This window comes from Moschus berezovskii, chromosome 11 (assembly GCF_049115385.1).
Source record: "Moschus berezovskii isolate FMDL1 chromosome 11, NW_MosBer_1.0, whole genome shotgun sequence".
Classification (NCBI taxonomy): domain Eukaryota; kingdom Metazoa; phylum Chordata; class Mammalia; order Artiodactyla; family Moschidae; genus Moschus; species Moschus berezovskii.
The window spans coordinates 8465430-8488714 of record NC_142470.1 but is presented as its reverse complement, the minus strand read 5'-3'; the positions used below and the strand labels follow the sequence as shown (position 1 = coordinate 8488714).

The window sequence follows — 23285 nt, the reverse complement described above, 5'->3', positions numbered from 1 at the left end:
GTGGAACCCTCTAATTCAAACAGGATCTTACCTGGAACCCACTGATTAAAGCAGAAGGTGGAATTATTCTGCTTGCTCTGGGAGAAAAGAGAGGACCCTTCTTGCCCCTCTGGCAGCCCTAAAGCCTCCCATGGAGCCCATGCAACAGTCTGAAAAGCCCTCATCTGGCCTATTCCTGTCTGTCTGTAGCTACACAAGACAAACCAAGTCAGCTTGTTTGTTCATTTAACATTGAGAGCAATGCTGGAAACTGTTGTGCACCTGAAACAAATATTTAAGTCAATCTGACTGCAAGGAGATCTAACCAGTCCAATCCTGGGTATTCATTGGAAGGACTGATGCTAAAGCTGAAACTGCAATACTTGGCCACCTCATGCGACGAGTTGACTCACTGGAAAAGACTGATGCTGGGAAAGGTTGGGGGCGGGAGGAGAAGGGGACGACAGAGAATGAGATGGCTGGATGGCATCACCGACTCTGTGGACATGAGTTTGAGTGAACTCCGGGAGTTGGTGATGGACAGGGAGGTGGTGTGCCATGATTCATGGGGTCGCGGAGAGTCGGACATGACTGAGCAACTGAACTGAACTGAACTGAACTGATTGTGACCTCGGTCCTGGGAGTGGATGATACAAGTCAAAATCGTGCTGTCCTCCATCCAGGAAGTCAGAGTTTGAAGGACCCTCTGATCTTCTGGGACTAGGCATTGGAGGGACCAGGAGGGCACATTCGAACTTCTGCGTGTGTTGTCGAAGGGCTTATGCTAACCATTCTTGCCCCCAAGTTTTCCTGCAGTCAGGAGCCTCAAGTTCATTGGGCCTTGGAACAGCTTGGCACCAGGAAGCTTTTAAAGTCTCACCCTAACCTCATAAACATAACCTCATAAACAGGAGATCACATTTTAGCTAGAGTGTCTATCTTCACACCCAGGGTGGGAGGCCAGAAGGTGAGAACTCTGGCCTTTCTCTCTCACCCTTCCCACCAGTAATGGACTTGTGGACTTGAGAATTTTAAACTAACCTCGGAGAAGCTGCCTCATGAAATGAAACCTGCTTGATCCTCGTGCTGCAACAAAATGCTTTGGGGCCCACATTTTTCTAGCTCCTGTTGCCTGGGGTTATATCTTTGAAGAAGGAGAAGAGAAATAACCTTATTTTAGCTTCCTCTCTCGCAGAAGGCAATGGCAAGCCACTCCAGTACTATTGCCTAGAAAATCCCATGGACGGAGGAGCCTGGTAGGCTGCAGTCCGTGGGGTCGCTAAGGGTCGGACACGACTGAGCGACTTCACTTTCACTTTTCACTTTCCACTTTCACACATTGGAGAAGGAAATGGCAACCCACTCCAGTGTTCTTGCCTGGAGAATCCCAGGGACGGGGGAGCCTGGTGGGCTTCCGTCTATGGGGTCACACAGAGTCGGACACAACTGAAGTGACTTAGCAGCAGCAGCAGCAGCAGCTTCCTCTCTCCACTGTGGGTCAGATGGAGATAGGGAAGGTTTGCTGAAGAACTGCAGGTATGATGCTTTCCAACCAGGATGGCATTCTTGTCCTTGTCCTTCTCTCCTAGACTTAGGTAGAGTTTACTCCTGGACAACACATGTGCTGGTCCAGCCCGATGATGTCTGCAACAAAGTCCTCGCCTTCCATCCTGTCAGTGTGGCACTAGTGTTCATTCTCCCTTAAAGAGAAAGTTTATGCACTGAAAAAATACGGATTGCTCTGAGTGTGGGTGCTGTGTATGAATTTTTTTTCTTTTTCTTTTGCATTTTTATGAGTAATTATTTTCTTTGTCATCAGAAAAACTTTAATTTTTTTAAGTTTAAAAAGTCATGTTAGTGAGAGCAGACTCTCCTATAAGCTTAGGTTTGGTGGGGAAATAAAGGCTAGCGTGTATCTTGGCAAACTTCTGGCCCCTAGGAAACCTCGATTACTCAGAATTCTGTGTTTCTGGCTCTTCCTGAAGTCTGATGCAGTCATTGGAGGCAAGGGTCACAGCAGGTGCCCCCCAGGTTGTGAACTGTTCCCTTTGCTTCCAGGTGTGAACTGTTGCCTTTGCTCCCAGGTGTGAACTGTTCCCTTTGCTTCCAGGTGCTGGTGGTGGACCAGCTGAGCATGAGGATGCTCTCCTCCTGCTGTAAGATGACAGACATCATGACCGAGGGGATAACAAGTGAGTGCGGTGGGGTGTTCTTTCTCCTCCCTGTTTGTTATTGTCTTCCTTGACTTTGGACCCCAGGCTTTCTTGTTCATCACCAAATCCCTAGATTCCAATCCGGTGTTAGGTGCCTGTTAGGTATCTGTGAAAGGATGCCAAAAGGAAGGCTCAGTTAAGAAAAAAGGCAGGCCAGTCAATAGAAAAGAAATGGCACCTAACAAAGGAAGAAATCCAAATGGCCAGTAAATACATGAAAACTTGCCCACCCTCGTTAGTGGTCAGGGGAATGCAATTAAAACCAGAGTGAAATACTGCTGTGTACTCAGATTGGAGTGTTTATGCTATGATAATGCCAAGTGATAGGATATAGGAGAAAGGGAACTCTGATATGATGAGTTGGTACAGCTACTTTCAAAAACCTTGGCGGTGTCTAGGAGAGTTGAGGCATGCAGGTCCTGTAAGCCAGCATGTCTGTGGTTAGATGTGTGTTCTAGACAACTCAGGCATGTGTGCCCAGGAGGCTCACGGATCATTGCTCATAGTAGCCCCAAAGTGGGAACAACCAAAAGGTCCATCAGGGGTAGCATGATACAATAAATTGTGGGATAGTCACACGACAGAATATTACATAGCAAAGAAAAGGAATGAATATTAACTACTCGCTCATTCCAAAATGTGAATGAATCTGATAAACAATGTTGAGCAAAAGAAACAAGATATGAAAGAGTTCTTAATTTACATAATATCCTAAAACAGGCAGAGCTAAGCCATGCTGCTTTGAATGTAGGGATAAGTGAGTCTTAAACACCCATCAGAGAAGTGATGGCCATTCGTGTCACCATGGTGGTTCTCTGTGAGGGGAAAGGAGAGGTGTGGATGGTGAGGGGAGGGGGAATGGGTGGGGGGCACTTCTGCAGTGCTGGTGTGTTCTGCTTCCTGATGGGGTGGTGCTTGTGCGATTATGTACGTATTTATGTTTAATTCACCCTTTGGAGTGTGTGTTAGAATTTCACCATAATAGGTTTTTGAAATAAGATAAACCCCCTGCTCAAGGTCCCTGGGCAGCACCATACCTGAGACTAGGACACAGCCCTCCTGGCTTCTGTCCCAAGCTCTTTTTCACATTTGTGAGCAGCCCAAGTCTTACCTAGGGGTTCCTTTCAGGAGAGATCGTGTATTTTAATCTGTGAAACAGCACTGATGGAAAAGGAATCTATTTTGAGGTATTATTTCAAACAAGGTAGTTAACCTTTGTTTTCCTCCTAAAAAACGTTGTGTGAAACATATCTCTTACAATGCAGCTCCGAGATACATATATACAAAACAATATATGGGCTGCAGCCACACCTGGGATGTGACGCCTTTATTTTTAAAAACACATTTCTACAAAAAAACAAAAAGTTAAAAAAAAATAAAGACACATTTCCAAATCTAGTTTACCTGTCACCAAAAGCCATAGTTCTGTAAATGGGAGTATGGAATTTTTGGTGTGACTTTTTGTCATTCAGTGATCCAAGACCTGCTTGCCCCTGTTTTGAGCTTGCAAAGTTATTTTCTTCATTGAACTTCTAAAACATTTTTTTTCCTCTATCAAAGCAAGAAATGGAAATATAGGAAAAAAGCCAAATGTAGCTTGTGAGCTTCTAGCAAGGAAGAGAGCACCGCCCTGCTCTCCCTCCTTCTCCCCTGTCCCCCAGGGTCCATCACCCCAGAGGCAGCCCCGCCGCTCTTTTTCCAGTTATCTTTTTGGTATTTCTAAATAAATGCTTATACGATCATCTCTGGATTCATCATGTTAGACATTATCCTGTGGTAGATGAGGGTTCACCTCTCCCCTGCTACACACAGACTCTTCCCTATCACAGAAGTTTTTTTTTTTTATTTAATGTCCTTACTTGGCAAAATTTAAAATTTTGCAAGCCTGTGTTGACCACCCCCCCGAAAATATTTGGGGGGAAGTATTACTGGCATATGAAATTCAAAAATCTATGAGCCTTGTTGTACAGCAGAAACAAACAAACATTGTAATTTTCCTCCAATTAAAAAATAAATTTAAAAAAATATAACCCCTGATAACACAGATGGTTGAGAAATTTTGGTATTTAATTTGAATATTATTCAGGGTGAAAAGTCTTTGTAAGTGTTACAGGGATCCTGCTAAAGGGATGCTTTTATTTGCTGATATCACCTTCATAGGGAGAAGAGCACCATTAGATTTCCTGCTCGCTCTGTACCAGAGGACAGCGTAGCGTAGAGGGTGCATCCTAAGCTTCATCAGGTGATAGTGAGATGATGCCTTTCCCAGAAGGCTGTCTCTCCCCTTTCTCTGACATTCTGTAAGAGAAACCAGCAAATCAGACACCGGTGGTTTGCTTCAAGCAGAATTTGTTGTTTAGGTTTTGAACTGTTGAGAGGAACATTCTTAATCCAGAGAGTGTGTTTGGAATGTCTTCATCAGATAGAGGAAAATGATAAAACGATCCAATTGTTGAAAAACAAACCCAACATGGAAATTCTAAAGGAACTTGGATTATCTAGGACAGATGAGGGGGAAAAAAAACACCTGAAGGAAGAGGCAAAAGTCTGTTCTTGACAGAATGAGATAGCAGTTTCCATTTTCAATCAGAGCAGATCGAGGAATTTCCTTGAACTGAAATGGGAAGTGGGAGGGATTTCATGTGATGAGGTTTTGGGTTTTCTGCCGCCTTGAGCATGGTAAGACACAGAAATGTGGTCACTCTGAGGAAGGGGTGTTGAGTCTCCTCCCTACTCTATCGATTTTTGCCACGCCAGCTGGAAGGTGGCCTCTCTCTGTGGCTTCTAGTTTCATGATCACCAGTTCTGTTCTCTTATTCATCGTGGGCTGCTGTTTTGTTGTCTAGTTGTGGAAGACATCAACAAGCGCCGAGAGCCGCTCCCCAGCCTGGAGGCTGTGTATCTCATCACTCCCTCTGAGAAGGTAAACCCTCCCAGAAGAGTTTTGGCTGAGGTCAAACACGTGCTGGCTTGGTGTCTGTGTGGCACCATGTCTGACATTTCTGGGTTAAGCAGGCATTTAACACACTGCTCTGTTTAAGCGTTCAATCCACAAGCAGGGAAAGAGGGGGCTGGTGAATAATGAAGAGTGTATTAAGCTTGCTGCAGAAAGCCAGGCCGGGCCATCTCATTTAGGTAGATCACATTATCTAGTGAATCCACCTCCAGAACTTGGGTATTTTACACTTTCAGATGTCTTTTCTCCTTTCTTTCTTTCTTTTTTTTTTTTTTTTTGTGTGTGGGGGGGCGCTGCACCCTCATGGCTTGCAGGATTTTAGTTCCCTAATCTGGGCCCCCTGTGGTTGAGCACTGAGTCCTAACCACTGGACTGCCAGGAAACTCCCAGATTTATTTTATCAATATCCAGTAGAGTTTAGATTCAGTTGTCTTCATTTTGGTTGGTTCAAATCAGCATCTAAACAATGCCCACCTCCTTGCTCTTGGTTGCTAGCTATCTTAGGTGTCTTGATTTATGTAAATTCCCTCCAGTTTTCATTTCATTAAAAAAAAAAAAATAATGGCTTATGTGTGAGATGCAGATGCAACTAAATTGCCAGAACTCCATCGCAGTGAGTCTCCTAGCAGGTTTCTGAGCACTTTGCTCTTTTGTCTCTTCTTAGGAACCCAAGTTATGGTGGCTGTAGAGAACAGGAATGGCTGCTGTCATTCTGGAATGAGCTAGAGAGGCTTTTGTTAGTCTAAACCCTGAAACAATCCTCAAGTCCTCAGAACTCAGCTATGACTGAACATGAGTTAGAATTATAATCAAAAATCCCTTGCTATCTTGTACATGTAGCTCGAAACCAGCGTGGATTTGACTCTGTTCAGATGTGGGTTCCATTTGCTCCTAGAGTTGGATTCAGTTCCCTTTTTTCCGTCTCCATAGTCCGTCCACTCTCTCATCAGTGACTTTAAGGACCCGCCGACCGCCAAGTACCGGGCTGCACATGTCTTCTTCACTGACTGTGAGTATGGCTGTCAGCTGCAGCCCTGGCCTTTTAGGCTAGCATTCCTGCACAGTCAGACTGACCCCAAACCAAGCCAGGCCAATAGCAAAGAAATGAATTGTTCCCACATTTGTCCTGATCTTTCATTTTCTCTTCAAAAGACAAGTTGTGTAAGAGAGAAAAACAAACGCCTACAAATACAAAACCTACCAGGTTGTGCAGTCCTTCCTGATTAAAAAAAAAAAGCTCCTCTTCTGAGGGCTAGCGTGTTTAAGGCCAAGAAGGATTTACCAATGCCAGCCTTAGCACTCACAGGATAGCCTTCCAGACATCACTCTAAACTGCATTGCATTTGCACCTACTTTTCAACTGTTGATCCAAAGGCAGTCTGACCTGGTGGTGTTTGTATTGGGTAGAATTTATCATTGCCCTAGGATCCGTTCTCTTGCTTTGTGAAGGTTTTGTGCATGGAACCTAGCGCAGGAGCATCCTGGTTAGTCTTGTTAACAGCACAGAGAGATGAATAGGGCTGTATAGCTTGAGTGTCCGAAAATACCAGTTCACCCAATGTTCTCTCTGGTGAAAACCCCACAAAACTCACTATTGAGAAAATGGGAAAAGGGTCTTGCAAAGAACAATTTTATACACTCTGAAGATGGGTGGTGTGAAGGAAGCAGGTAGATGGCATTAGTAACAGTAAATGAGTAACACATTTCTAGGGACCTGAAGCTGTTTGTTTGGCCCAGGAGAGTCATGAGAAATTGTGGTTCCCCAACCAAATGGGTCTCCTGTGCAGCTGAGTTCCTTGGAAGGCCTGTGGAAGTGTCTGCATCACATTGCCCAATGATTTTATTTTTCTTATTTTATTTTTCATAAGTATCTCAGGTGTGGGGTGTTCGTTTATGTTATAGACCTTTTCCTGATCCCTTCTTGACCTCTCCTGGTTCTTTTTCTTCCTCTCCTTAATATCAGAAAGTGGTTTTTTAAATCAGCTCTCAATATCTCAGCCTTTATTGCCAATGGTTTCTTTGTTCTATGTGGAGGGCCTCCTAGGTGGTTTGGTATTCCTTTTATACCCTAGAGGCGGTAGGTTGTAGGATGGGATGAACTTCCTATTTGCCTTTTAAAAATCCTAATAATAAAGAATTCACCAGACGTGTGCAAACATTGAAACGAACCAGCAAGTGGACAGGAAACCCTACCGTCTTTGTCATCCTGGCAGCTTGTCCAGATGCCCTGTTTAACGAGCTGGTAAAATCTCGAGCAGCCAAAGTCATCAAGACTCTGACGGAAATCAACATTGCATTTCTCCCATATGAATCCCAGGTGAGCCTGCGAGGGGACGGGCAGAGAAAGCCTGCATCCTGGTTATTCTCTCAGGAACTCCAGCCAAGTCGGAGAGGGTGGGGCGGGGGTGGAAAGAGAGTGGGGGAAGGAATTACTCAGTGATGTCTTGTGAGTGGATGTTTATGTAATGGAAACAGTCGTCCTTAGAGGGTCTGCCCAAGATGCCTCACTCTTGCTCTCCAGCTATTTCTGACGTTTTGCAGCCATCATGTCCTTCTTGGTGTTCATTTCATCCTTGCTCGGTGTTCACGCCTATTGGCTGACTCCTTGAATAAGTAAACAGTAGCCAATCCAGAAAGAGTTGGGAGGAGAGGCGGGGAAGGGATCAGACAACACCCATCTGCTGCAAAGGAGGCTGTTTTTATGCAGAGATAACCTCAGCTTGTCACGTGTGGAGGAACAGATGGTAGCCTTCATCATGAGCCGTTAACGCTTCACATGTCGAAACTGCTCCCCTTGGGGGAAAAAAAAAAGTCGTTAAACCAGTAAAAGTGAAGCTGATTGTGAGAGAATGTACAAAATTTATGCCATAGTATTTCAAGATTTGTTAAAATGCCTCCTCCTCCTCAAGAAGCAAAAAATAGCACAACTTCTGTGCATTTTGTAGAGGTAAGAGATGGTTGTGGCGTATCAGGTCTTTATGGATCAGCTTCTAATAATAGATGCCAGAGAGTGACGAATTCTTAGGTAAGAAGACATGGAAAAAATAGAGTGTGAATATTTTCAAAAGACAGTCTCTTTCTCTTCTCACTTGGCCTAAAGCCTATTCTCAGCCAAGGGCAGGAATTTTTTTTCCTCTTCATGAGCCCTGTCACCACCTGGATTGAACAAAATCCAGCTTGAGCATATTCAGCCATATTGTATTTCATCTATTTTTGTCTTTTTATGTTTGGTTTATTGTATGTCACATGTGCACATATTTTTTTGTTTAGTTGCTGAGTTGTGCCCGACTCTTAATGACCCTGTGGTCTGTAGCCCACCAGGCTCCTCTATCCATGGGATTTCCCAGACAAGAATACTGAAGTGGGTAGCCGTACCCTTCTCCACCATAGATTTTTGAAAAGTGATAAATTTTTTTTTTTAAACCTCAGGTTTTCAAGATGAGGGTAGTTCACATCAAGAGATTCTTCTGAGAGAATACTGATGGCTGGTAGCCTGCTGGTTTAAGAGGAAATTTTAAACCTCCGAAACCTTCCAAAAAGGATAAAAGAGAAAAATACTAAGAACGTACTTTGAGGATAGGAAATTATTAAATCCATACAAAGCTCCTTTGTTTGCCACAGTCACAGCACAATTTCTAGCTTGTCCTTCTTTTATTTAAACTTACAATGTCTTGTTATTTAAACTTACATGCCTGCCTCAGGGCCTTGGCTTGACCAGCCCCTCCTCAGGGAGCCCCCTGGGAAGAAACTGCACCTCCTTCAAGCCCTCACTCAAATGTCCCCTCCTCAAGGAGGCCTCCTGTCCTCCCTGTCCAGCCCTTGGGCATTCTTTCTATGCTTCTTCTGTTCTCATACACTTACCCATTTCCCACGTACCATAAAATTTACGTTTCATTTTGTTCACTGTTTATTCATCTGCCTTCTCCTGCAAGACTGCACGCTTCTGGAGGACAGTAATGGTTTGGCCACTAACAGTTCCCAGTGTGCAAGGCCTGGCGCCCAGCAGATGCAGCTGTATTTGTAGAATAAATGAGAACTTGTTCTGTAGCCCCACTCACGGCTTGGAGGGAGCACCGTGCTGGAGATATGTGTGTGTGTATATATATATATGTTGTTGCTGTTGTTCAGTCGCTGAGTCATACCCCACTCTCTGCGACCCCATGGACTGCAGCACACAAGCCTCCTCTGTCCTTGTGTATATACATATATATATTTCCCCTTTCTCAGGTGTATTCTTTGGACTCTGCTGACTCTTTCCAAAGCTTCTATAGTCCCCACAAGGCTCAGATGAAGAATCCGATCCTGGAGCGCCTGGCGGAGCAGATCGCAACTCTGTGCGCCACCCTGAAGGAGTACCCAGCCGTGCGGTACCGGGGGTAAGGCTGTGCCCTAGGCTGCCTTCCGTGACCCCCAAGCGAGGAACTTGTCCCCAGGCGAGGAACTTCCTCTGGCCTTCCCATTTTCTGGCAGTTGTCTCCAGAGGGTCAAGATCTGAGCATCTCACATTGATGATTATTTTCCAGTGTTTTTGTTATTTTCTAAATTTTTAATGTGAACTATACTAATACATGCAGAAAAGGGCATTCCGTTCCGTTCCGTCTCTCAGTCGTGTCCGACTCTTTGCGACCCCATGGACTGAGCCTACCAAGCTTCTCTGTCCATGGGATTCTCCAGGCAAGAATACTGGAGTGGGTTAACGTTTCCTTCTCCAGGGGATCTTCCCGACCCAGGGATCGAACCCGGGTCTCCCGCATTGGAGGCAGACGCTTTAACCTCTGAGCCACCAGGGAAGCCCGGAATACATATATTTAGTTAGTAACCAAGCTCAAACCCCCATGTAGCTGTAACCCAGATTTCCTTCAGTTTTTTATCTCTTTCTAACCTGAGAAAGGGGCTTCCCTGGTGGCTCAGATGGTAAAGAGTCTGCCTTAAAACAAATACACTCTTTGTAAAAGACGTTTCAGGGTAAGATAAAATACACGGAGACTAATTCTCCAAAGAGCACAGTCCTCAGATTTGATCGAGTCATTCACTCATCATTTACCTGCTGTGTGCTAAGTGCTAGGTTGGGGGACTTAACCTGAAGACACAGCCTCTGCCCTTAGAAGCCCCTGGCCCAGGTGGGCAGGTAAGATGTGTTCTGGCATAACGTGCACCCGAGCTGTGCACACCTGCGACACAGGTCTGCGGGGCCAGTGCCTTGGGGCAGTGCCGGCCACGGGCCTGGGCATCCAGAGAGGAGCAAGCCTGGCTTAGGAGCAGAGGTGGCATCTGAGCCAGGGACAGGTCAGGATTTCCGTAGACCGATGAGGAGCTAGGGGCATCTTGTGTGGACAGTTGGGATGAGCGGAAGCATGACCCTGGAAAATAAAGGGGAAGTTTGAGAAGGGCTGGCAGTCTCACCCTCCATACATGCAAGCAGCGGGCCAAGGTGAAACCATTTCTGGAGGCCTCAGGTGCCAGGTTTGGGGTCATGCCCTTTGCTGGTTATCACTGGGCAGCCTGTGGGGGAGTGAATGCAGTGGTGTGGGAGCGCAGGGGTCACAGTCACGCAAGGAGAAGTGACCAGAAGGGGCAGCACCGCCAGAGGAGCAGAGGGCCTGACCGGGAAGTGCCAAGGTGCCTCATCACCTCTTTGTCCCTGGGGATGGGCACCCGTAGGACAACCCCCCCCCCACATACCAGGGTCCTCACCCACAGATGCCCGGCAGAAGTTAAGAAAGGAGGGCTGGGAACTCACTTGTTGGGAGGATGGGACCGGGGGTGGAGCCGCTTCTGCACTAAGAGTGGCCAGGTGGCGGGCCGCAGCCACATGATAAACATTACCCAGAGGGAGTCAGGAGGCGCTGGAGGCACAGCCAAGAGGGAAGGCCCAGAGGTTCTCTAGTTGCATTTTTCCAGCTCTGCCAGTGGAAATGTCACTTCCAACACAACAAAGCAGGGTCCAAGGGAATTTGAACTGAGGGAAGTGAAGATCAAGTGGGTCAGGCTGAGATAGCCTGATGGTGGGGAAAGGACACGTGGCTAGGACCCTCTGCTGAAGTGTGGCTGTTTTATCTGGAGCTGCTTGGAAAGACCCCCTCTGTTTCCACTTAGATGGTTTTTTGTTGTTTTTTTTTTTTAAAGAAACTAGAAAATCATTTACATTCCAGGCACTGAGCTAAGTATTTTGTTTTTCCCTTTGTAACCATACTTGTAATCTGAGTTATATTCTCTTGTAAAGAATAATACAGATGAAACTCGTCGCTCCCTTGACCCTCCCTCACTGTCCTGCCTTCCTCCCTGAGGGCAGACAGTGCCATCGATTGGGGCAGGGTGGCTCACCCTCCGTCCCTCCTCCCTTGTCAGGGAATACAAGGACAACGCTTTGCTGGCTCAGCTAATCCAGGACAAGCTCGACGCCTACAAAGCCGATGACCCAACGATGGGGGAGGTAAGTCCGACCTGGCCCGCATGGTTCTCTTGCCGAGGGACCACAGTGTCCTTGGGGTAGCCTGGGCACAGCTGGCTTCCTTTGCTCACAGGGTGTGCATGAGTGCCCCTGTTTGTGCATACTGAGCTCCAATGAAGCAAACGCCCAAGCCCTCGGGCAGGTGGTACAGGTTCTGTTCAGTGGAGCCGAGTGACCGGCTTGTTTCTGTTTGCTAGGACTTCTCCGGTGATAGCATCGAAAGCCCTGTGTCATGGGAATCCCCTCAGTGGAACAGAGTTGAAACCAGAAAGATGATGTTGCTACATCTCCAGACTTTACTCAGATTTCACTAGTTTTTACACGTGCTCGTGTGTGTGTGTGTGCGCGCGTGCAATTCTGTGCAGTTTTATCACATGTGTCGCAGAACTGGCCCATCACCATCGTGATGTACACACTGATAGCCCCAGGTTCTGGGAACCCACTCCGTCGCAGGCTGGCTGGGTTGGGTGATGGGTCCCCCTTCTGATAGCCGAACCCAGGTGGTGCTGTCCTTCATAGACTCACTTTGCACCCTGCATTTTGGATCTGCATCAAAGGATCCTGTTCCCGTGAAACAGACACACTGGATTCTCACATGGCGTGCGCTGGCATCCTTGTCCAGCAGTAGATGGACCGAGTGCCATCTGAGTCAGAGTTCATATCCTGCTGCTACGTTTCACGGGAGGGCTAGCTGTGCTAGCCAGAGAAGCAGGAGTTATATGGGGTGGCTCATGAAACCCTCCCTGGTGTGCTTCCTTCCAGGGCCCGGATAAGGCACGCTCCCAGCTCCTGATCCTGGACCGTGGTTTCGACCCCAGCTCCCCTGTCCTGCATGAGCTGACTTTTCAGGCTATGAGTTACGACCTGCTGCCTATTGAAAATGACGTATACAAGTAAGTACACATGACTGCAGCTTTGCAAATGAATCAGACACACCTCTAATTTAAGGAAACAGATGTCGTTAATCCTGGGAAAAGCAGGTACATTCATACAGTCTTTTTTTTAAAAAAAAGTTTGGTTTTGGCTGCATTGGGTCTTAGTTGTGGCTGGCAGGCTTTCGATAGTTGTGGCGAATGGGCTTTCAGGTCTGGTTGCCCTGGGGCATGTGAAATGTTAGTACCCTGGCCAGAGATCTAACCCACTTCTCCTGCACTGGAAGGCAGACCCTTAACTACTAGACCACCAGGGAAGTCCCTATACAGTCTCACTAATAAGCCTGCATGCTTTTCTGTGAGTTCCCAAAGTGCAACTGCACCAACAGCTAGAAAATTCTGCCTGTTTTGAGGGAACAAGAACTTGAGATGTTTAGTTCACAGTTCATGTCACTTCAGTTCATAGCCAGTTTGGATGTGTTAATATGTTGACTTGTGTAAGAGCGTATCTTGCTGCTGCTGCTGCTGAGTCACTTCAGTCGTGTCCGACTCTGTGTGACCCCTTAGACGGAAGCCCACCAGGCTCCCCCGTCCCTGGGATTCTCCAGGCAGGAACACTGGAGTGGGTTGCCATTTCCTTCTCCAGTGTGTGAAAGTGAAAAGTGAAAGTGAAGTCGCTCAGTCGTGTCCAATCCTTAGCGATCCCACGGACTGCAGCCTACCAGGCTCCTCCATCCGTGGGATTTTCTAGGCAAGAGTACTGGAGTGGCTTGCCATTGCCTTCTCCGAGAGCGTATCTTACTCAGAGTTAAAACTTCTTAAGTACAGACAATGAAATATGATGATAAAATATACCAGTAGGAGTTTCATACCAAGTGTTTTAAAATTAATTTATTAATTATTTTTGGCCACACTGTGTGGCATGTGGGATCTTAGTTCCCTAACCAGGAATTGAACCCACATCCCTGGCATCAGAAGCACAGCGTGTTAACCATTGGACTGCCAGGGAAGTCCCATATTGCTGAGTTTTATTTGCACTTTACTTCGTAATGAACAGTATTCTTGGTAGCAATCATCAGAACGCAGTCTAAAAACATATTTTTGTTTTTATGGGAACAGACTATATTCTTCGTGTGTCGTTGATTTTATAACCTCAACCATAAAGATAGTGGTTTCAAAATGAAGATTCTAGAAATACGACTGAATCTCAGCTTTCCCCCTTTGGTATCTATAATTCTCTATTTCCTTAGATGTTCACGGTTGTACTTGTGACAGTTTGCTGAGGGTCTATTGCAGGCAGCTGCCAAAGGCTATTTCAGTCCCACAGATTAAGGATGGTGTCCCAGGCCTTTCCCAGGGAGGAACAAGTGTGATCCTCACCTTTCCTTTACAAGTACCTCCAAAACCACCTATAACCTGACTTCACACCTGAGCCAGGTGGCTCCAGTGGAGCGCATATCAACTGACCCCGAGGGTTTTAAAACAGAACGTCAAGTCAGTTGACTTTGATCAGACCTTTAGTTCTCTTCCTGCCGTAGAAATTGTTAGCCTTGGGAATTCCCTGGTGGTCCAGTGGTTAGGACTCCATGCCTCTCACTGATGAGGGCCTGGGTTCAATCCTGGTCAGGGAACTAAGATTCCACAAGATGTGTGGCATGGCAAAAAGAAAGGACAGGAAACCATTAGCCTCATGAGTGCAGCGGACCTGACACAGACAGTGACAGCAGTGCTTGCTGCACAGTGATTCGCGTGAACGTTGGTCTGTTATAAACCAGGCATTGGGTGAATTGTGTGCAACGTCTCCTGTCCAGGTACGAGACGAGCGGCATCGGGGAGGCGCGGGTGAAGGAGGTGCTCCTGGACGAGGACGACGACCTCTGGATAGCACTGCGCCACAAGCACATCGCGGAGGTGTCCCAGTAAGAGCCCGCCCTGCGCCTGCCCCGGGCCCCAGGGCTCACCCCACTGACATGGGGGATCACGGGTGCTGGGTGCCAGTGCGTGTTCTCTGGGGGGGCAGAGCTCACCAGTGCAGGCAGGAGTCCTGTGCTTCTGCTAAGTCACCTACCTTCTAACCAGTGATGATGAATCCCTTCTGATATCTGAGCTCAGGCTATACCGATCTCATGAAGTTAGAAAACCCTTTCCGTGTTAGGGTTACTTGTAGGGTTTTTAGAAAGCATTTGTAGCTTTTCTCATTTCGAGATGCTTTATAAACATTAAACACTTGAAGCCAGTTTGTTCCATTGAAAGATCTACTACATACAGTTCAGGGTTTTTGTTTTTAAATATACAGCTGGTATGTACCCTTCCTCCCTGTTGTCATACCTAAGCTTTTCTCAGCAAGAGGCGATGCATATACTGATCTCTATACCGAAGGGAGTACCTTGCTCTGAAATGTCTCGAAATGTTTCTAACTCTGGAAAGTTTCTAATAGGCTGTTAAACTGTAGATAACAAGTTTGCTTTTGCAGAGGGACACATTCTGCTACATTGAGTTGATAATATCCACAGGAAATTCACAAGGAACAGTGAGAAAATGCTATAACCTGGGATAGTTGTTTAGAAAAGTATTCTCCAAACCTTGGGGGATCATTCAACTTTAGAAAAACGTTACTTCACATTTCCAGCTATCTTATTTATGCATTCAATATATGCTTTATCGCACTAACGTGTATTTTGATAGCATATACAAAAACATGAATTTGAAAAGGATGAAGTAAAATTATCACATAGATGTCCTAACGTTTTCTTTTCTGTTAACAAATTGTCTTGTACACCCAACTCTGGAGACACTTGGGTTAGAGTATTAGGAAAATGGCATCTCTCTCTCTCCAGTTAGAAAGTCACTTTAAATCTATACCTTAGGGCAGGAAAAGTCACCGCATACTCCGAAAGGAAGAATGTTGTGTGGCTCTTTGTAGGCAGTGGTCCCCAACCGTTTTGGCATCAGAGACCAGTTTCGTGGAAAACAGTTTTCCCACAGACTGCAGGGTCAGGAGATGAGGGTTTCAGGCTGATTCAAGTGCACTATATTTAGTGTGCACTTTATTTCTATTATTACTACATCAGCTCCGTCTCAGATCATCAGGCTTTAGATCCCGGAGGTTGGGGACCCCGATATAGAGGCACTTGGTGCCGCATTGAAGCTTAGCTGCCTCCTCTCTTCCAGGGAAGTCACCCGTTCTCTGAAGGATTTTTCTTCCAGCAAGAGAATGAATACTGGTGAGAAGGTAAACCCATATCCACACTCCAGTGCCCTTTGGGTTCATCCCTGCTTTCTCTCTAGGGGCGAGGAGGACACCTCAGTATAGGACTGGTGAGTTGGGGGCTTGGAGGGGTTCCTGGTCCTCTCTTCATCTCTTACCATTTTGTCTTATTTTTGTATTCAAGATCGAGACCTAGAACCTGCATATTTTAATGTTTATAAAGAGCTTCTTTTTGTTACTCTGAGAATTAACATTTACTGCCCTGAATCACAATACACATTAAACCAGAAGAACTCGCTAAAACCTTTTTTAGCTTGTGGTAGCAATAGAATTCATATCCCAATTCACCTGACCTCTCCTTCTCCCAGCTGGTTATCAGAGGTTATCAGAGGGTCCTCTTAGAAACACCACTCTAATTGTGTTGCTCCCTGGCCTAGGATCATTTAGTGATTTCCCAATCCCAGTAGAATCAAGCCCCACCGTGGACACGCCTTAACAGCACCCAGGTCATCGGGCCCCACGGACTCTCATCTCTGCCTCCCTCCTCCTTGCCACCCACCACGGCTGAAGCCACGCCTGAGTGCTTCCCCAGCCTTGCCCTATCCGGCCCCTGTCCCTTGGCTCAGGCACTGTCTTCTCTGACAGTGGGAGGTGCCCCTGCTCTGTGCACCCACACCCATGAGTCCCCCCAAAAGCGCTAATCCACTCGGTTATATAGACTCCTCTGCCATGTGTTTTAGCGCCATGAAAGCAAAGACTCTTTTCTGTTTGTTTTTGTCCTTGTATCTCCAGGACCTAAAAGTGCCTGGTATGTAGTAGGCATTCAATAATTTTTTACTGAGTACATGAATGGGATTAGGTCAGTCACCCAGTTAGAGAGTCAGCAGACCCCTTCCACCTGCCAGGTGAGATTCCATCTCTCACCTTCTCACTGTTTCCTACCTGTCTGCACAACTCCGGCCTTTCTGCAGAGATGAAATGTGAATTGATGCCATGACTGCTTGAGCCGAGTATGCAGAAAAGCAGTATATAGGTGAAAAATTGCTCTCTCCCGGCAAGAACTGTGCCCTCAGTTACTTTATGGTCCAATAAATAAAACATAATTGCTAGACTTTGAGGTCAGTTCCCCACCTGTAAGATAGTCACAGTATTTGGATCAGTAATTTTTTGAGCCAGAGACATGGAAATCTAAACACTCATGATCTTGTGTTTAACAGACACATTGGTGGGGGGTTACAGAACATGTGCTCGTGAGTCTGGTGCTAGCTGCTGCCCTGTCCTGGGCCCACCCCCCGCCCACTCTCTTAGCTCAGGGCCATCGGAGTGAGACCACGTGCTTCCCTCTCCCCACAGACCACCATGCGGGACCTGTCCCAGATGCTGAAGAAGATGCCCCAGTACCAGAAAGAGCTCAGCAAGGTATGTTGTTGCTCTTCAGCCGCTCAATCGCACCAGACTCTTTGCGGCCAGAGAGCAAGGTATGATGATCCAAAATGATCATGAATATAAACAGCTGCAAAGACTCCTCAAAGCCCTGTGACACTCACAGATTGATGGAAATTCACAAGTTTTCAGTCATCTGCAATTTTTAAAATTTTAATTAATTTATTTTTGGCTGTGCTGGGTCTTTGTTGCTGTGCGGGCTTTTCTCTAGTTGCAGCGAGCGGGGACTACCCTCTGGTTGCAGTGTGTCGACGTCTCACTGTGGCGGCTTCTCCTGTTGCAGAGGATGGGCTCTAGTCTGTGTGGGCTTCCGGAGTTGCAGCACGCAGGCTCAGTAGTTGTAACTCACAGGCTTGGTTGCTCCACAACATGTGGAATCTTCTCGGACACGGAATGAACCTGAGTCTCCTGCGTTGGCAGGTGGATTCTTGACCACTGAGCCACCAGGGAAGCCCCATCTTCAATTTTTATTAGGAAAAAAAAAAAAAAGTTGGGGATAGAGAGTTTATTTCCTAAGACTTTCTCCTCATCTTTTTCTCTCTGTACCTCACCCCATGGGCCTGCAAGATTGAGCTCAGAGGACATCACCGTGATCTGGGAGTCACACAGCGCTCTTCTGCCTGTGTGTTAGGCGCTAACTCCAGCCCTAAGGAGAGGGGTATTGAGCGCCACCTGCTGGAGGGAGGGGTGTCAAAGGATTTGTGGACACACGTGAAACTGTCACACAACCCTGCCCTCTTAAAGGATCACTCCTTCCTCTTGACTCTTGTAGAAGGTGTTTCTGTCCCTCTGCCTGACACATGGTTCTCTACTTGAGCGCATATTTCGTCTCCTTTATGAGGCTGGGGACTCCTAGGCACCTAGCGCCGTGTTCATACTTAGCAGCTGCTCAGCAGATGCTGCGAGTCAGCGAGAGGTCCCCTGACCACACTCTCTATTTTGTCCTAGTATTCGACCCACCTGCACCTCGCCGAGGACTGCATGAAGCACTACCAAGGCACTGTGGATAAACTCTGCCGGGTGGAACAGGTAGGGCCCTTGCCTTCTCCTTCTGCCAGACTGGTTCACTTGCCCAGCTGAATGTTAACGTCTTACCTTGAACATCCCGCAGAATCATAGGAAATAGAAATGGGAAAGCCTGCTAGATCGTGTTGTCTCAACTCTCTGGAGCCAGTGCAGTTCCTCTCTCAACGGTAGGGACTAGAGTGGTCCGGAATGCCGTGCCGTTTGGGGTTTGCATGTCTGACTTTCCAGACGCTCCCTGGAATAGCAGAAGAGACTTGTGTGCTGCACTGAGCCCTGCACTGACAGAGCTGGCTGGATGTTAACTCTTGAGTGTCCTTTCCTCCTGCTGTGGCCACACCAGCTTGGAGACCTAGAGGCCAAAAGAGGGCAGTGCGGCGAAGGACAGAAATCCACCCGCAGCCTCCGTGATCACAGCTGTGGTTAGAGTTCTGTCCCTGACTCATTTGATGTGCTTGTTTTTCTTTTTGTCTGTGAAGGGATATAACAAAGCTGCCACATTCTCCAGGGGTGTCGTGTGGAATCGCTAATCCTGGCACTGCATTCCTCGTGTGTGATGATAATTCTCTTCCAGGGTCCATGTCTAAGGGAAGGGGGGAGTCCCATGATGCGAAACCTCAGCCAAAGGGTCTCTTTTCACAGAAAAAACAACTCATGTTCTCAGTGTGAGGCTAAGATCTAAAGCCCCTGGTTTGATGTGACAGGCTGGGCTTAGGTTTCTAAGATGAGCCACGATTCATGGACTCTCTCAGTAGTCCTGCTGAAATCCATCAGTTTCACAGGGATCTCTGCAAACACAAGGCATCCTCACCATCAGAACATGACTCTCCAGAAGACAGGTTATCCCTAGACCAGTACAAATGTAGTTGAGATTCACCCTGGGAAGTCTACATTTTTTCAGAAGTGCCCAGAGGTATTTGTTGAACTAGTCACATTCAATTTGACTTTGAAGGAGTATTAGGGTCAGTCCTGCTGAGCAGATGTCTGTTGAGGTTTCACTGAGGGCCGAAGGGGCCTCAGAAGTTGGGGGGGGCGCCTTCCTCTGATCCAGGTTGGGCAGAGATCCCCCAACTCGAGATCATACTTGTTACGGACTCCTGGGATTTTGAGAGAAAAAAGGCAACCTTCCGGCAACTTCTGTAAGAGCTACAGAGAAAGTTGCAGAACAAGACCAGATGGTTCTTGATGTGCCGAGACCTATGTGCTGCTTTCTCGGGCCTGTCGAGAACGGATCTCCCTCTTGCCTGAGTCATGAGCGATGGGTGGGTGGCAGAGACTATGCTTACTTCACTCTTTATCTTCAGTTCTGTTGTCAGCTCCCCCTTCCTTCATCTCCCTCAGTGAGATGTGTAGGTTTGCGAGCCCGTGTTTTCTCCTCCCCCTAAAAGTGTTGGAAGATTAAAAACAGAGGTTTTTAAAAACCCAGAATAGTTTTTTAAAAACTACCCCTTCTGTGCCAGGGGAGCAGAGCAGGAGGAGTCTAGCCAGGCAGAGACACCTTACAATACTGATGCTTTTCATCCCCTGAAGCCCCAAGCCCTCTGCAGGGCTATGTCCCTTCTGGGGACCTACCGGGATTGATGCTTTCCCTAAGGAATCAGCTTAGGGTCACTGGCACTCACCTGGAGGGAACAGCCTACCTTTCAACAACATAGCAAACCTGTGTGGTCTCTGGTTTTGGAAAGTGAAACCTGGGGCTTTCCTCGGCGCTTACTGATGCCATGGAGACCCGTGCTGATTAACTGCAGCATGTGGGGGAGCTCACACACCTGTCGCTGACCTTCCCCAACCAAGCCACACATCCCAGACATTCACGGACAGCCCGTTTAATAGTTACGTCTATCCAGACTGTTGCCATGGGGCCAACACGGCGTGTTTTCTGCAGGACCTGGCCATGGGCACGGATGCTGAAGGGGAGAAGATCAAGGACCCCATGAGAGCCATCGTCCCCATTCTGCTGGATGCGAACGTCAGCACCTATGACAAAATCCGCATCATCCTTCTCTACATCTTTTTGAAGAATGGTAGGAACGGCGGGATGTGACAGAGGAGACAGGCCCTTTCTTGGGAAAATGAGGCAGCTGGGAGGGAGAGAACAAAGTGAAAAACAGCTCAAAAGACAGGGAAAAGGGAAGGGAAAGAGTGTCCAATAGGAAGGTCCAAGGGGCTCTTTACAGCTGGAGAAATGTAGGCAGATCAGCTGCAGCTAGAGGCTGTGTATCCCCCAGTGATTCTAGAGTTAGAGGGACAGGATACTGAGAAGAGGACTGGGTGAGGACAGCAGGGCTAGTCTGTCCGCTTTATAGCCACTTTATTGTAGCATTTCTGCCAGAGACTTTTAACTTACCCCACATTGGTAATCTGTGCCTTTATTTTTATTTGGCTGCACCGGGTCTTGCTGTGGGATGCGGGATCTTTAGTTCACCATCAGGGATCAAACCCAAGCCCCCTGAACTGGGAGCCTGGAGTCTTAGCCACTGGACCACCAGGGAAGCCCCCAATCTCTGCCCATAAATAAGTGGTCTTTACCCACATATAGTTGCCCATAAGTGTCCACTGTGCAGAAAGATGGACACAGAGACTGTCTTGTCCAAGCTGACTGTGATGTGGGCCCGGGATGGTGGGGATGGCTGGGAAGCAGGAGATGGACGGAAAGACAGATCAGGAGGGGCAGTTGCTGGTGGTCATAGCCCAGGACAGAGTGGCTAGAGTTGAACAGGAGTCCTGGCCCTGCCTTGTCTTCCAGTAAAGTCGATACAATGAGCGGATTATACACTGATGCCAAGGAGGAGAGGGGGCACCATCCCCCACCCCAGGCACTTGGCTCTGCTTCTGAGTGTGCAATGTACAGTGGCTGGTGTGGTAATCAGGGTTTTGTTCTCGCAGGCATCACCGAGGAAAACCTGAACAAACTGATCCAGCATGCTCAGATCCCGCCGGAGGACAGCGAGATCATCACAAACATGGCACACCTCGGGGTGCCCATCGTCACAGACGTGCGCGCCAGCCTCGTGCTGTGGGGGAGGCCTGGGGGGGCAGCAGCTCTCATCTCTTCTCCCCAACTTCCTTAACGCAGCTTACGATACACACATGCAACATCAAGAAAGAGAAAACATAAAGTCACAGGAAGGCAGGGGTAGAGGTGTAAACAGAATCAAGGTGTGGTGCCAGGAAGCCAAGCGGGCACACCAAAGAGACACCACAGGGTCTCGAAGCTGAGCTGTGCCCGTGAACCAGCCCAAGACACGCCAGCTCCATCCTGCGTGTCTTGAGTCACCCTGGCTCAGCCATTGGGACATTTAGACCCAGCATCTTCTGTGAGGTTGCCATCAGGCCGTCTTGAGACCTTTGAGTCTGCTACTCTGGCAATGACTCGGGACCCACTCGGGGCAGGTTTTAGGGGCCCAACTGGCAGTGAGCTCTAGAAGAGGCTGAGGCGGGAGGGGCCCCCCTACCGGGAACCTTGCTTGTAGGAACCCTGCTCCCTGCAGGTGCTGATAAAACCAGGCTGTAGGTTGGCTCCTTCTGGAATCTTATTAGAGTCAAAAGCTTTGTTCCAGAGCCACCAGACCGGAGACCTGTGACTGGGGGTCATTTGGTGTTTTCAGACCCTTGTTCACAAAGGGACCAAACAAGGATGGAGATGGTTCTTTCAGCGCACCCTGTGCTGCTGAAGTAAAATCAAAGGACAGGTTTCATCAGAGCAGGATTTTCTTTTGTTGTTCAGTGGTCAAGTCGTGTCTGACTCTTTGCAACCCCATGGACTGCAGTACACCAGCTCTCTCTGTCCTTCACCATCTCCCTGAGTTTGCCCAAACTCATGTCCATTGAGTCGGTGATGCCATCCAACCATCTCATCCTGTCGCCCCCCTTTCCTCCTGCCTTCAGTCTGTCCCAGCATCAGGGTCTTTTCCAGTGAGTCAGCTCTTTGTATCAGATGGCTTAAGTATTAGAGCATCAGCTTCAGCATCAGTCTTTCCAATGAGTATTCAGGGTTGATTTTCTTTAAGATTGACTGGTTTGATCTCCTTGTTGTCCAAGGGACTCTCAAGAAACAGTCTTCTCCAGTAATTGACAACAAACTATTTTTTTTTAACTTCTTGCCTTTGTAAAAAATGGTCCTTATATGTTTGACCCACAATGGCCATTTTCTAAGGCTTTAAAGAACCAAGTTTGCTCCAGATTCTTGGGCTGGAGCCCATGGGCATAGTCTGGGCTTTTCCAGGAAAACCTCTCCACGTGTTAGCCTTTTTCCAAGGCTGATTCCCCACCGAGCGCCCTGGGACCAGCGGGGCCATGTGCTGACTCAGCCACCTCTCGTGTGTTTGCCTTCAGTCCACCCTGCGTCGCAGGAGCAAGCCGGAGCGGAAGGAGCGTATCAGCGAGCAGACCTACCAGCTCTCACGATGGACCCCAATCATCAAAGACATCATGGAGGTCAGCACAGGCTGGAATGAGGGTGTGAGGCCTGCAGGGCCCAGGGGCTTCAGCCTCACCTGCCCTCAGGTGGCAGTGACACCAGGTGGCATCTGGATCTCAGAGGGTTTGTGCAGAGCAGCCCCAGAAGGTCATATGAGTAGTGAGCTCCATGCTGAGGGCACAGCAGCAGGGAGGGCATTCCGAAAGTGACCCCAGGCCCCGCCGCTGTTCCTGTCATGTCAGCCAGAGACCCTGGCAAGCACCTTTCTGTTCAGACTCATCCCCTGCCTGCACATTCTCGCTCTCCACCTCCTGAATCCTGTCTTTCTGCAAAGTCCCTGTCCGGTCTCACTGTCCCCGCACACTGAGCGCCACGTCGCTGAGTGCCCCGCACCGCGGAGGCCTCCCTGGCCGCCTGCAGCAGGTGCCACGTCGCTGAGTGCCCTGCACCACAGAGGCCTCCCTGGCCACCTGCAGTGGGTGCCACGTCGCTGAGTGCCCCGCACCGCGGAGGCCTCCCTGGCCGCCTGCAGCAGGTGCCACGTCGCTGAGTGCCCTGCACCACAGAGGCCTCCCTGGCCACCTGCAGTGGGTGCCACGTCGCTGAGTGCCCCGCACCGCGGAGGCCTCCCTGGCCGCCTGCAGCGGGTGTCAGAGCTGCTCGTGCGCGTTTGTGTGCCGCTTGCTGTGTTGGGTCGTCGTGTTAGTCCTTGGCCCTGCG

General features: G+C 48.2%; 1 protein-coding gene across 1 annotated transcript in view; it reads left to right on the top strand.

The window, feature by feature from the left end:
- STXBP1 (syntaxin binding protein 1) overlaps positions 1–23285 on the top strand; it is a 67559-nt gene that overhangs the window by 32134 nt on the left and 12140 nt on the right. The window contains exons 3-16 of the mRNA XM_055399078.2: positions 2090–2171; positions 5039–5115; positions 6079–6157; positions 7362–7465; positions 9376–9524; positions 11497–11581; positions 12362–12492; positions 14283–14390; positions 15643–15703; positions 17033–17098; positions 18071–18151; positions 20031–20169; positions 21032–21141; positions 22481–22582. Of these exons, the coding sequence (XP_055255053.1) occupies positions 2090–2171; positions 5039–5115; positions 6079–6157; positions 7362–7465; positions 9376–9524; positions 11497–11581; positions 12362–12492; positions 14283–14390; positions 15643–15703; positions 17033–17098; positions 18071–18151; positions 20031–20169; positions 21032–21141; positions 22481–22582 (1374 nt within the window). The remainder of the gene's footprint in view (positions 1–2089; positions 2172–5038; positions 5116–6078; positions 6158–7361; positions 7466–9375; positions 9525–11496; positions 11582–12361; positions 12493–14282; positions 14391–15642; positions 15704–17032; positions 17099–18070; positions 18152–20030; positions 20170–21031; positions 21142–22480; positions 22583–23285) is intronic.